Source organism: Hylobates moloch, unplaced genomic scaffold, assembly GCF_009828535.3.
Source record: "Hylobates moloch isolate HMO894 unplaced genomic scaffold, HMol_V3 SCAFFOLD_2, whole genome shotgun sequence".
NCBI classification, from domain to species: domain Eukaryota; kingdom Metazoa; phylum Chordata; class Mammalia; order Primates; family Hylobatidae; genus Hylobates; species Hylobates moloch.
Window position 1 is genome coordinate 118,672,489 of NW_026652277.1, and position 14,362 is coordinate 118,686,850.

The window sequence follows — 14,362 nt, forward strand, 5'->3', positions numbered from 1 at the left end:
GATAACTTCTCTGATACAGTCAAACGAATTTTGTATTCTGCAGTTTTTCTAGGTATTCTCTGTAGAGGGTTGTTCCACATTACCCTGTCTGCCACTTTGTGGGAAGTAAAACTCTCTGAACTCCTTTGCAATCTGCAATTTTCAAAATAACTGTCACAAATACTGCTATATCCCTTTAACAGGCCTTTATAATTCTAAATGTCTACCATTATGTCCACACACAAAATTGCCAGATTCTGCTACTATCTTTTTATACTTCCTATTCCAGTCATTGCTTTATAAATGGCTTTCCATCCTAGATTTTGATTCCTCATTTTTTAACAGCAAAATCTTACTTCCTTGATAACTCACAAACTACAATGGATTCACAAATGCCCTAAACCATACTTTGTAAGCCACTCCTGTCCAACCTACCTTTTGATTCCTACTTTTCTTAAAGATGAAGTTATTAAAGGTAAGATACATAAAAGTCAAAACTCATATAAATCAGGGATTATAAATTAGAAAAAGCAAAACAAACAGGTCTTTGTATGACAAAATAAGTTGAACAGTGAAATAAACTAGTTCATTTCTGGCTGAGTCTTGATTTGCATCCACACTATAGTAAAATCATTAGATCAATGCACTCTGGGACAACTTCAAACATTCTGTTCTGGCTCTTGACGAGATATTCAGTTTGACAGTTAGAGAGCTGATTAGGGAATGGTAGGGTCTTTCTACCCACTTGTCCGCTACTCTTGGCCCCCATCTTAGTTTCTGTCTGCACTGTGCAAATCTTACTAGACTCATGAAATAATTTAAATTCTTAAGTAACAGATATATGCCTAATACATATTGCATTTTATTGATTACTAGTCTCAATCTTGACTTCTTTATTTTAAAAAATGTTTATACTTAGAGCACATAAAATATACTGACAAAGTTTCATTGCCAACAGAATATAGACTATATCCTTCAACATTCATGAAGGAGACAGCTATGCCTACGATGAGTATTTGAATACACTAAGATTAAGGACCAAGAATACTATTTTTAAATAATTTATATATTTTCTCCATAAAACTAAATTTTATTATTAAAATAATCTTAAGGGAAGAATCAAATTGTAAAAAGGTATGGGAATATACCACATGTAAATTGCGGGGTTGGGGGTGAGAGGAGGAATACTTAAAAATAACAAAAAAGAGAAACTGCCACTTGTAAGACATCGTCAGCATTACAGGTAGTGAAGACCATAGAGAACTTTGAGTTGGATTCTCAATACTTCATTTGTTTATTGAACATCTACTGGATCCCTTGCAGCATATTAGGCAATGGAGTAGAAAGATGCTGTGATTCCTGTAATACCTGTTTCATTAACGCATTCAGTCTATCAGAGACTTCACTACTGTGAAGGGAGAAGACAGGAAAATAATTATGAAACACAAAGTACTCTAAAAAAATATGTATAACAGAACACGATGGGGAAAGTTATTTTAACACACAAAAGAGAGAGGAAAAGCAATATGCACTGTTCAGGAAATTCAGACAGTAAACACTGCATATGTTGGCATAAAGGTTGCATGTGATTCAATGGCAAAGAGATAAAAAAGTAAATCGTGTCAACTCATAAAGGAGTTTTATGTATCATTCTAAAGAATCTGATCTAAAAGGTAAGCTGGGAATAAAAATGAGCTTTGCTTTTGACAAAGATCAGTCCAGTGACAGTGAAGAAGGTGGATGAGAAAGGAAGGCTAAAGCAAATGACTACTGAAGTAGTACAGACATGAGGTGGTAAAAGGCTGAAATGGGGCAATGGTAAATATACAGAGTAAATTTAAGAACAGCTGAAAAGTAGACTTATTAGGATATGACCTCTAACTACAAGGAAAGGGAAGGTAAAAATCTAGGATTTCTATCATATTTCTATTTCAGAATTTAGATCTAGGCCTACTTTCAACACATTCAAACCACAGGATTCACTTAACTTTAATGGGCCCTTTTTCTTCACGTACAAAATGAAGGCATTAGACAAGATGTCCTCTGATATTTCCTCCAGCTTAATGTCAATTGTCCAGATTAAACAATACGCATAGCCTTAAGTGTCTCATAATATTATACTCAAGTGAAATATTTTTTCTTTATTCTCTTGCTTAACCTTTTTAATTCAATTATACCAAAATTATCTATGCTAGAAGATAAATATAAGAGAAATGACAGGGACATTTTCCACGAGACTAATCCGTTCAAAGCTGGTAGCTTTAATTACATTTCCAGTATCAGTATTTTCATCCAGAAGGCACAGCTGACTACTATTCAACTTAAATTTCACTAAGGCTAATAGTTATTCAACTTAAGCACAGCATTTAAAAATGGGTATAACAGATTCAGAATTTGCCTACATCCAACTTAAGATTTTATTTGTCTGAGAAATATTCTTTTGAGACATTAATCTCAAAATAATCCCTTAAATACACAGGCCAGGTGATCAGTCCCTAAGTATGAATCAGATATTTACTTCACCACAGGTACAATCCCCAGAATTATATTTAATGACTGGTGTTTAAAACAATCTTTTTTGACTTGTGGCCAGAGATATCTGGAGAAAGCAATCTAAAGGGTTTTCTTTTTTTAAATCTTAAATTCCACATCATTTATGTAAAGAAATAACTTAGTCTTGGCATTGAATAAGCTCAGTATGTCATTACATTTTTACTCAGTACTCTGAGGCATTTTTATAATAGAACTAAAGAAGAGGAAGGACACTCTGTATAGTTTTTGAAAAGTACTTTAGTCAGATTCTGGAGGCCTCAACATCTTACAAATGAAGATGTGATGAAGACCAGGAGGGTTAAGATCCTAGTCAAGGTGATGTGGAAGACTGTATTTTTGCCACTATTTTTCAAACAACCTGCCTCTGTATTCTTAAAATATAAAGTCTAATTCTATGCCAAATGCCATTACAAACCTCATCAAAGTGTGCTATATTGCCCCTAGGCTTAAGCAAACTCAATTTTTACTAATGTCCTTGAACTTCTGAAGATCTAACTGTACAAACATGAGACATTTTATACTTTCACAACTTAAAACAATGAGGACATTCAATTAAATATCATACTAGGTTATAGACCAATGATAGTTAAATGACATATTTTTAAAAGTTGACATAGTTGAAAAAAAAAAAATTGTAGATTTGATGACCATAAGAAAGTTTTCAAGTCTATGAGATGTAACAGAAACACAACCCAGAGCTGGTACACGGAATAAAATTGCCAACCAGCAAGCATATTACCATATGGTTAAGGATCCAAATTCTCTCTCTACCAAGGAATCACCTGAGAACATTTCTTTCATTTATTTAACAAATGAATTTTTATTAAGACCCTAAAATATCCTGGGTTCTAGTATAAGCACTGGGGATGGAGAGTTTAACAAGAGTAAGATCTTAGTCTCATGAAACTTACATCAGAGTGATAATAAACAAGTAAAATGTCAGACAATAATACCTCTGGAGAAAATGTACATTTGGAGAAAATAATAAATATGGAGAAAATGTTATGAATGATTATAAGATAAAGAGTGATTGGGGTAACAACTGACTGGCATGAAGACCTCATTAAGGAAGTAATTTTTTAGCTGAGTTTAAAATGACAAAAAGGGATCTACCGTCATTAAGATTAGAACAGAGCATTCCCAACACAGAGAGCAGCATGTGCGAAGACCCAAATCAGGTACCAGCTTGGTAGGTTTGAGGAAGTTGAAGACAGACATGTGTTTGACACAGTAATGAAGGCAAGAATAAAGTGAGGTCAGAGAGAGGGGAAGGCCAGATCATGTAAGACCAGAATAGGAGTATGGACATTTTATAGTTGCAAACCTGCTATATCTGGAAAATCTAGAACTATAATAGTGTTAATTATGCTTTTTAGTTATCAGAATTTGGAATATGATGAATTTCAATGTACAAACACAGGGATTTTACCAGTCATTTGTTTCATTTAGTTTGATTTTTTTTTTTTTTGAGACAGAATCTCGCTCTTTCAACCAGGCTGGAGTGCAGTGGTGCGATCTCGGCTCACTGCAGGCTCCGCCCCCAGGGGGTTCATGCCATTCTCCTGCCTCAGCCTCCCGCGTAGCTGGGACTACAGGTGCCCGCCACCTCTCCCAGCTAATTTTTTGTATTTTTACTAGAGATGGGGTTTCACCGTGTTAACCAGGATGGTCTCAATCTCCTGACCTCGTGATCCACTTTAACCTTGGGAAAGTAACCTGAGTTAGTATATAATATTATAATTTCAAATTACATTTTCCTTCAAATATAATCAATTGATAAGAATATTAATGTGGGAAGGGAAGTGAAGCAGTCAAAGTATAGTTTAAGTGCTGTTATTCACTGTGTACTAGGTGGGCATCTATAATAAGCAACTGAGCTACATGGCTTTTAAGCTTCCTTAGAGCTACATTAAAATTTTAATTTACTTTATCCTTATTTTAATCAAGACAGTGGTTTTCAAACACTGAATTCCTACAAATCCTTCATGCTAGATAGTAATATAATTACTAATTTACTTCTGCCTATCCCCAGCCTGTCACCCTCTATCTGAAGCACGATCGTTGATAGATAAGGACTGTCTTTTTTTTTTCTGTTTGAGACAGGGTCTCACTCGAGTTGCCCAGACTGAAGTGCAGTGGCGTGATCTTGGCTCACCAGAGCCTCAACCTCCCAGGCTCGGGTAATATTCCCACATCAGCCTCCAGAGTAGCTGGGACCACAAGTGCGCACCACCACACCTAGCTGGTTTATTTGATTCGTATTTTCAGTAGAGACAGGGTTTTGCCATGTTGCCCAAGCTGGTCTCGAACTCCTGGACTCAAGCGTTCTGCCTGCCTCGACCTCCCAAGGCGCTGGGGTTACACGCATGAGCCACCGCGCCCGGCCAGGACTGTCTTTCATAATTATGAATACTTATGCCAGGAAATTTTAGCTTTCCTTTAATATAGTTATGTTGTTTACAAGGAATCTGTTTTTGAACCTTACTGGTTCTCTTTAAAAAACAAAAGAAAAAAGAAAACTATACCTATCTGTTTTGCAGCATGTAATATATCTTTTAAGTCTTCATTTATACTTTGCATTTTACTCTTCTCCAGTTTTTCATTCAAAAATTTTATTATCTTCTTCCATGTCAGGCCCAAATCTAAAACTTGTTCATGAAGTTTAGATCGCTTTATCTGAAATAGAGATCATAATGTAGAAAAATACTGCTTAAAGTTCTTCTCAGCTCCAACACTGATTACATATATTTTGCATTACATTATACAACTTGGTACTACCCACAAGAATTCAAAGTTGTATCTATTCATATCTAAACTGACTACTCACAAAACAATTTTACTTAAATGGGTTTTCATAGATTCTCATTTGTTTAAAAGATATGTTTAATAAAAGCTTCTTTTTACAGTTTTAATTACACTGCATACTCATAAAATCATTTCATACAGCAAAGTAAAAAGTTCAACATCCAGATAATAACAATATTATTATTGCTATTGATAACATCACACGTCTTGCCATTTTTCTAATTGCTTGTTTTTAATATAGCTTAGACTATAGTATATATAAATAAGAGCTTATGTCATGCTTTTTAATGAAACACATTTATAGAAAATTAGACTCCCATGATAGGTTCAGATATATTCAAGTCAGCATTACTTTCTTAACCGTGATCCTAAACCAGGTGAGGCATTTGGAAGATTCTTTTCCATACACACTCTTTTCTATTAGGTGACTTAAACAAGATAAATTTATTTTCTCACAGTTCTGGAGCTACAAGTTCAAGATCAATGTGTTGGCAGGTTTGGGTTCTTCTGAGGTTTTTGTATATTTGAGACTACAAATCTTTCCACTCTCAAGAACTGACCACAGAACACAATAAAAATTTTATTTCAGATCTCTGGCTTTGATCCATAGAGAAAACTCATGAAGCTTTCAAACCAAATGAAAAAGTAGTGGGTCAGGTAGAAAGTAGTAATTTTACTATTGGTTAGAATGAAGAAAATACATAATTCACCATTACTACCCTGCCTCCATTTTTTAATTTCAAACGTGACTAGTCAAACTCAGTTTAGAGGGAGGAGAATGGGCAAAGGTAGAGATGAAATAAGATTGGCCATAAAATGAATTAAGTTGTTACAATGGAGTCATAAGCACATTAAGGTTTATCTTATTTGTCTCTTTACTTTTGTATATGTTGAACAGCTTCTGACACAAAAAGTTATATTAAAATGAAGCTCATCATATATACCACTTTCCTTCCTCAGGGAAGAAAAAAATGTTTAAAAGTTTATAGGAATAAATAAGATGGGATAAGCTTGTAGTCCTTACACACTTTTAAATTTTAAAATCTTCTGTTATATCTCTAATACAGAATAACTTGCAAAGGGCTTTGGGGAGGTGAGGAGAGGAAATAATTCAGGTTTAACATAGCAATATTAATACTCTTGTTTTAACTGCTGTGAACAATGTAAAACAGCTACCATTGTAAGGAAGGTTAACTGTTTTGTATCTAACCAAATTTTGTATCATTAGAGAAAAAAAATCTATCAAAAACTTGTCACAAAACTCTTCTTCCTGGTATCAATCTTTGAGTGAAACTATTAGTTATAAAACTGCATAAGGACTTTTAGCAATAAAATTCTAATCTACTAGGAAACAATGTTATCATTCTACAATAGATTCAAATGAGTCAGCAATTAAAGTGAATGTTGTTTTTCAAAAAATAGAAAAGGGCCAGTTACTTCATATACTATATTACATGGTTCATTTCTTCATATGTTCAACTGATAGAGCTTCAGGCCTATAAAATTCACAACATTATGGCTAAGCTTCTAAAACATTTGCCCTTTCCCAGTGACATTTATATGAAACCTGTTATTATATTTTTTGCAAGTTTCAGCAACCTAGAGATAAATAATTTCATTTATTTATTTATTTATTTATTTATTTATTTATTTATTTTTGAGATGGAGTCTCGCTCTGTCACCCAGGCTGGAGTCCAGTGGCACAATCTTAGCTCACTGAAACCTCTGTCTTCCAGGTGCAAGCAATTCTCCTGCCTCAGCCTCCTGAGTAGCTGGGATTACAGGTGCCCACCACCATGCCTGGCTAATTTTTGTATTTTTAGTAGAGATGGGGTTTCACCATGTTGGCCAGGCTGGTCATGAAGTCATGACCTCAAGTGATCCACCCACCTAGGCCTTCCAAAGTGCTGGGATTACAGGCGTGAGCACCTGGCCCTAGACAAAAATAATTTCAAAGATGTCCAAAATACATTCAAATGACATGAATGGCTACAGCTTTTACTCTTTTGTTTCTTGTGCCTTTTGAAACAGAAGATTTATACACTTAAAAATCACATTCAGGAAGAAACTACAGTAATTTAAAGATTAAAAGTTCATTCGTTCATCATAGCAGTGAAATCATCACATCTACTAATTGATCAGAATCTGTATGTTATTGGCTGCATATATACCCTCAAAATTAATATGTGGATTCCCTAACCTTCAGTACCTCAGAATGTGACTATCTTTGAAAATCGGGCCTTAAAGGGGGTGATTAAGTTAAAATAAAGCCATTAGGGTGGGACTTAATTATCTGATGGATCTTGTAACAAAATTTAGACACATAAAGAGACACCAGGGATGTGCTTGTACAGAGGACAAATCATGTGAGGACAGAGCAGGAAGGCTGCCTCACCTGCAAGCCACACAGAGAAGCCTCAGAAGAAACCAAGCCTGCCAACACCTTGATCTTGGACTTCTAGCTCCAGAACTATGAGAAAATAAATCTTTGTTGTTTAAGCCACCTAATCTGTGGTATTTTGTTATTCTGTGCAAACTAATATAGCACATTCAGAGACATTTCTAAGAATCTTTCCTTTAAGTATCTTATAAGTATATGTCTAGAATTTTCTGGAAGTCTTAACATCATATACTTTTAATTTTTCCATAATATTAAACTTGTAACTATATATGTAATTTATTTTATACCTTTATAAGACTTACATAGGTTTATCCATCAGAAGAAATTACTTGTCAAACCTCATACCCTAATTTGCGATTCAGAAAATGTAGTCATTGAACCTACACAGGAAAGACACTGAGGGAGGAGCCAAGATGGCCAAATAAGAACAGCTCTGGTCTACAGCTCCCAGCATGAGCGATGCAGAAGACGGGTGATTTCTGCATTTCCAACTGAGGTACCGGGTTCATCTTACAGGAGAGTGCCAGACACTAGGTGCAGGAGAGTGGGTGCAGAGCACCGTGCGCAAGCCAAAGCAGGGCGAGGCATCGCCTCACCTGGGAAGCGCAAGGGGTCAGGGAATTCCCTTTCCTGGTCAAAGAAAGGGGTGATAGACTGCACCTGGAAAATTGGGTCACTCCCACCCTAATACTGCGCTTTTCCAATGGGCTTAAAAAACGGCACACCAGGAGATTATATCCCGCACCTGGCTTGGAGGGTCCTATGCCCACGGAGTCTCACTCATTGCTAGCACAGCAGTCCCAGATCAAACTGAAAGGCGGAAGCGAGGCTGGGGGAGGGACGCCCGCCACTGCCGAGTTAGTTGCTTGATTAGGTAAACAAAGCTGCCAGGAAGCTTGAACTGGGTGGAGCCCACCACAGCTCAAGGAGGCCTGCCTGTCTCTGTAGGCTCCACTTCTGGGGGCTGGGCACAGACAAACAAAAAGACAGCAGTAACCTCTGCAGACTTAAATGTCCCTGTCTGACAGCTTTGAAGAGTAGTGGTTCTCCCAGCACACAGCTGGAGATCTGAGAACGGGAAGACTGACTCCTTAAGTGGGTCCCTGACCCCCAAGCAGCCTAACTGGGAGGCACTCCCTAGTAGGGGCAGACTGACACCTCACACGGATGGGTACTCCTCTGAGACAAAACTTCCAGAGGAACGATCAGGCAGCAGCATTTGTGGGTCACCAATATCCGCTGTTCTACAGCCATCACTGTTCTGCAGCAACCGCTGCTGATACCCAGGCAAACAGGGTCTGGAGTGGACCTCTAGCAAACTCCAACAGACCTGCAGCTGAGGGTCCTGTCTGTTAGAAGGAAAACTAACAAACAGAAAGCACATCCACACCAAAAACCCATCTGTACGTCACCATCATCAAAGACCAAAGGTAGATAAAACCACAAAGATGGGAAAAAAACAGAGCAGAAAAACTGGAAACTCTAAAAATCAGAGTGCCTCTCCTCCTCCAAAGGAACGCAGATCCTCACCAGCAACGGAACAAAGCTTGACGGAGAATGACATTTACGAGTTGAGAGAAGAAGGCTTCAGACGATCAAACTATTCAAAGCTACAGGAGGAAACCTGAACCAATGGCAAAGAAGTTAAAAGCTTTGAAAAAAAATTAGACGAATGGATAACTAGAATAACCAATACAGAGAAGTCTTTAAAGGACCTGATGGAGCTGAAAACCAAGGCACGAGAGCCACGTGACGAATGCAGAAGCCTCAGGAGCCGATGCGATCAACTGGAAGAATGGGTATCGCTGATGGAAGATGAAATGAATGAAATGAAGCGAGAAAAGAAGTTTAGAGAAAAAAGAATAAAAAGAAACGAACAAAGCCTCCAAGAAATATGGGACTATGTGAAAAGACGAAATCTACGTCTGATTGGTGTACCTGAAAGTGACGGGGAGAATGGAACCAAGTTGGAAAACACTCTGCAGGATATTATCCAGGAGAACTTCCCCAATCTAGCAAGGCAGGCCAACATTCAAATTCAGGAAATACAGAGAACGCCACAAAGATACTCCTCGAGAAGAGCAACTCCAAAACACATAATTGTCAGACTCACCAAAGTTGAAATGAAGGAAAAAATGTTAAGGGCAGCCAGAGAGAAAGGTCGGGTTACCCACAAAGGGAAGCCCATCAGACTAACAGCTGATCTGTCGGCAGAAACCCTACAAGCCAGAAGAGAGTAGGGACCAATATTCAACATTCCTAAAGAAAAGAATTTTCAACCCATAATTTCATATCCAGCCAAACTAAGCTTCATAAGTGAAGGATAAATAAAATACTTTACAGACAAGCAAATGCTGAGTGATTTTGTCACCACCAGGCCTGCCCTAAAAGAGCTCCTGAAGGAAGCACTAAACATGGAAAGGAACAACCGGTACCAGCCAATGCAAAAACATGCCAAATAGTAAAGACCATCAAGGCTAGGAAGAAACTGCAACAACTAACGAGCGAAATAACCAGCTAACATCATAATGACGGGATCAAATTCACACATAACAATATTAACTTTAAATGTAAATGGGCTAAATGCTCCAATTAAAAGACACAGACTGGCAAATTGGATAAAGAGTCAAGACTCTTCAGGGTGCTGTATTCAGGAAACCCATTTCACGTGCAGAGACACACATAGACTCAAAATAAAGGGATGGAGGAAGATCTACCAAGCAAATGGAAAACAAAAAAAGGCAGGGGTTGCAATCCTAGTCTCTGATAAAATAGACTTTAAACCAACAAAGATCAAAAGAAACAAAGAAGGCCATTACATAATGGTAAAGGGATCAATTCAACAAGAAGAGCTAACTATCCTAAATAAATATGCACCCAATACAGGAGCACCCAGATTCATAAGGCAAGTCCTGAGTGACCTACAAAGAGACTTAGACTCCCACACAATAATAATGGGAGACTTTAACACCCCACTGTCAACATTACACAGATCAACGAGACAGAAAGTTAACAAGGATACCCAGGAATTGAACTCAGCTCTGCACCAAGCGGACCTAATAGACATCTACAGAACTCTCCACCCCAAATCAACAGAATATACATTCTTTTCAGCACCTCACCACACCTACTGCAAAACTGACCACATAGTTGGAAGTAAAGCACTCCTCAGCAAATGTAAAAGAACAGAAATTACAACAAACTGTCTCTCAGACCACAGTGCAATCAAACTAGAACTCAGGATTAAGAAACTCACTCAAAACCACTCAACTACATGGAAACTGAACAACCTGCTCATGAATGACTACTGGGTAAATAATGAAATGAAGGCAGAAATAAACATGTTCTTTGAAACCAACGAGAACAAAGACACAACATACCAGAATCTCTGGGACACATTCAAAGCAGTGTGTAGAGGGAAATTTATAGCACTAAATGCCCACAAGGAAAGACACTGAAGAAGTTCCCTTGATAAAACAAAAATGATCTTCCAAAGCGATAATTGCCCATTTTTGACCTAGTGAGATTTACCTATATTTGTAGGAAGGGTAACATTAGCATTATTTATTATAATATTAACTCATATAAGGAAACTTTTCCATACCATAATTACTAAAGCAGGTGTCAGTCTGTCAAAGCAGTCCATGTACATTTAATTTTTGTTTCTTACTAAAATGTATTTCTGAAATTTTAGTCATAAAGTAGCTTTTAAAATAACAATGTTTCTTAAGTCTTAAATGCCTTTCTTACCAATTATAATGACAAATCAATTATGAGATCAGCCTCTGAGTTCAAGAGATTAATATTCATATTTCTCATAAGGTACAGACACTGCTTGTGTTCATTTGATAAGAATTTTACCAGAGACCTAAAAACTTACTCAGATAATCCAGAGGTAAATTACTGGATTAAGTTACAAACTAACTGTGGTAGGGAGCTGAACAAAAGAAAAATTAACAAAGGATTCAATTATCATAGTTGATTATTCTCCTTGACAATATGGTTTTAGGTGCTAAACGTAAGTATTCCCATAGTAAACAGCAGCATACACATTCTCCATCTTCGCCTCACACCAAACAAGATAAAACTTCCATGTTAACCACATAGAATGGAGAAAAAGAATGTCAAATAGTTGTCCATAGTCTGTGTTTATAATAATGTTCAACATTTCTACCTTTAACAAATCTACCTTTAAGTCAGCCACTTCTTCATTATAATTATCTTGCTTGGTGACATTTGAAAAGGAACGCAAGGCTCCTGTGAGACGAGGTAAAGCCATCTATTATTCAATCAGTGATCCATACAACAAGAAACCTGAAACTGAAACAAAACAAGATGATATTTATCTGTTTGGAAGAGGTGGCAACAAATTCGCCTGTACAAGAGAAAAAAGAAAAAAAAAATTGTTAAAAAGCAATTGTTATCAACATTGAAAAATTCTCCTGACATATTTTCTATCCATGAAGTTTTTTTGTTTCTTTGTTTTTATAAAGCATTAGCTAAGGTTGGAAAAAGGAAAAAGAAACATTTCCTCAAAATTGGGTTCTGTAGATTCCCAAGTATAGGCATCAAATACTATATTACTACTGCCAATAATATTGAAAGAGATGAAACCACTTGTTCATCTTTTTCCCTAATTTTGTTTTATGCTCACTGATTTCAAATTACACCACTTTCCAGTGGTTTCCTCTGCTTGGAATGGTTTCCCTTGATGTTCGTATAGCTGGCTTCACACCGAACTCTTGGCTTAAAAGATGCCTCATAAGATGGAGCCTTTCCTGACCACCCCATCTAAAACAGACGATCCAGTCACTGTCTATCAAAGCCCAAAATTTTAATTCTCTTTATAGCACTCAGTAATATTTGACACTTTGTTTATTTTCTAATGTCTATGTTGTTTCACCCCACAAAAAGTAAGCTTCATGACAGAAGGACCTCTATTTTACTAATCTCCCCAGCAAATAGACAACAGAACCAGAATATTTTTGGTACTCAATAATTATCTGTTAATGAATAAATGGAAGAAAAGGCAAAAATGGTAAGAGACTGGACAACAGGCCAGAAAAGAAAACAGCTGATGAGGGGGAAGAACATACAGGGAAAGAGAGAATTCAGATGGCCTGGTCTAATCTCCTCCTTAACAGGCTGATGACTAAACAATTTCCAGGCAAAAAGATTAGTAATATTTACTATTAGGAGAGCCCTGATCTACGAAAGACTCTTGGAGGACTGTACTAGTTTAAGATTGCTTATTAGAACACAACTACTATCTACAGATTTATAAGGCATGGCTCCCTGAAGAATGTCACATAAGCTATTTAAGTCTTTAAAACATCCCAGCTAGGAATGATTTTGCCCCACATAGGACATCTGGCAATATTTTAGTTATTTTGGGTGTCACAACTATCAGGGAGGTGGAAGGGGACTACTGCTTTCTATTGGATAGAGGCCAATGATACTACTAAACATACAATGTAGAGGACAGCTCCCCAACAACTAAGAATTATCTATGCCAAAATGTCCAACGTGGGAAGGAAAGAACTGGGAAAGGGAAGACATACAGAATGTCTCAGACTATTCTCTGCTTCTGCTGTTCCTCTTGATTACCGTATTCCTGAAGTTATCAAACAGGGTAATACTTGGAAAAAATCTATGACCTATATATTAGAATAATCAGATACAAAATACCTATCTATAACAACTATAATAGAATTTTTTAAATAATGAATAATAAAATACAAGTAGGATGATTTGAAAATATAACTTTTAGAAATAAAATTATATACTTGTTAAATTTAAAAACAATCAACAGATGGGTTAAGCAACAGCTAAAAATAAAAGTGATAACATGGAAAAGACTTGAAGAAATAACCCATGCATGCTGTCACCAACAGACTAAGTATAGATAATGCAGGATAAATAAAAACAAATTGAAATATATCAATAATCATAATAAATACAAATTAAACTTACCTCTCAAAAGATTGACAGGATGAACTGCAAAATAACAAAGAAGTAAAACACTGGTGCTACACCAAAAACATAGGAAAGGAAAGGCTGAAAGTATAGGATAAGATCTTCCTGCAAATAACCAAACGTAGCTAGTGGCTATATCAAAAATATCAGATCAGACAAAATTGGCTTCAAAACAAAAGGTATTAGGGAGGGATTAAAAAAAAAACCTCTCTACATAATAATATAAGATAAAGCTCACTAAGAAGACAAAAGTTCTGAATCTGTATGCACTGCTAGGATAGTCTCAAAATAAAACAAATAGACCTCAAGGAGAAAGTGACGAGTCTAACATCTAAGTTAAAGTTTAAAGACTTCAATTACTGACAGGTCAAGCCAACCTTCCCTCCAAAATAAAAAATCAATAAAGATATAGAGAACCTGAAGATTACAATTACTAAGTCTCATTTAATGAACAAATACAGAAACTCGATTGTAAAAAATGCATATTCTTCTGAAGTACACTTGAACAGTTTCAAAAATTGTCTATGTATACTCGGCCATAAAGCAAGTCTCAACAAATTACAAAGAATAAGTGTCATATAAGTCAGAAGTTAGTAAACTTTTATGAAAAAAGAGAGTAGTAAAAAATTTAGGTTTAGGCCGGGTGTG

The 14,362-nt window shown here is 36.5% G+C and overlaps 1 protein-coding gene across 2 annotated transcripts in view; it reads right to left on the reverse strand.

Annotated features, from left to right (window-relative positions):
• The window catches only part of ASCC3 (activating signal cointegrator 1 complex subunit 3), a 390,213-nt gene that overhangs the window by 364,307 nt on the left and 11,544 nt on the right, over positions 1–14,362 (reverse strand). Inside the window, exons 2-3 of one of the 2 annotated variants that reach the window (XM_032155721.2) lie at positions 11,928–12,058; positions 5,058–5,208 (exon numbers count right to left, since the gene is read on the reverse strand). In XM_032155721.2, the coding sequence (XP_032011612.1) occupies positions 5,058–5,208; positions 11,928–12,017 (241 nt within the window). In that variant the 5' untranslated portion in view covers positions 12,018–12,058. Of the gene's footprint in view, positions 1–5,057; positions 5,209–11,912; positions 12,059–14,362 lie in introns of both variants that reach the window. The other variant, XM_032155702.2, reaches the window with a different exon arrangement.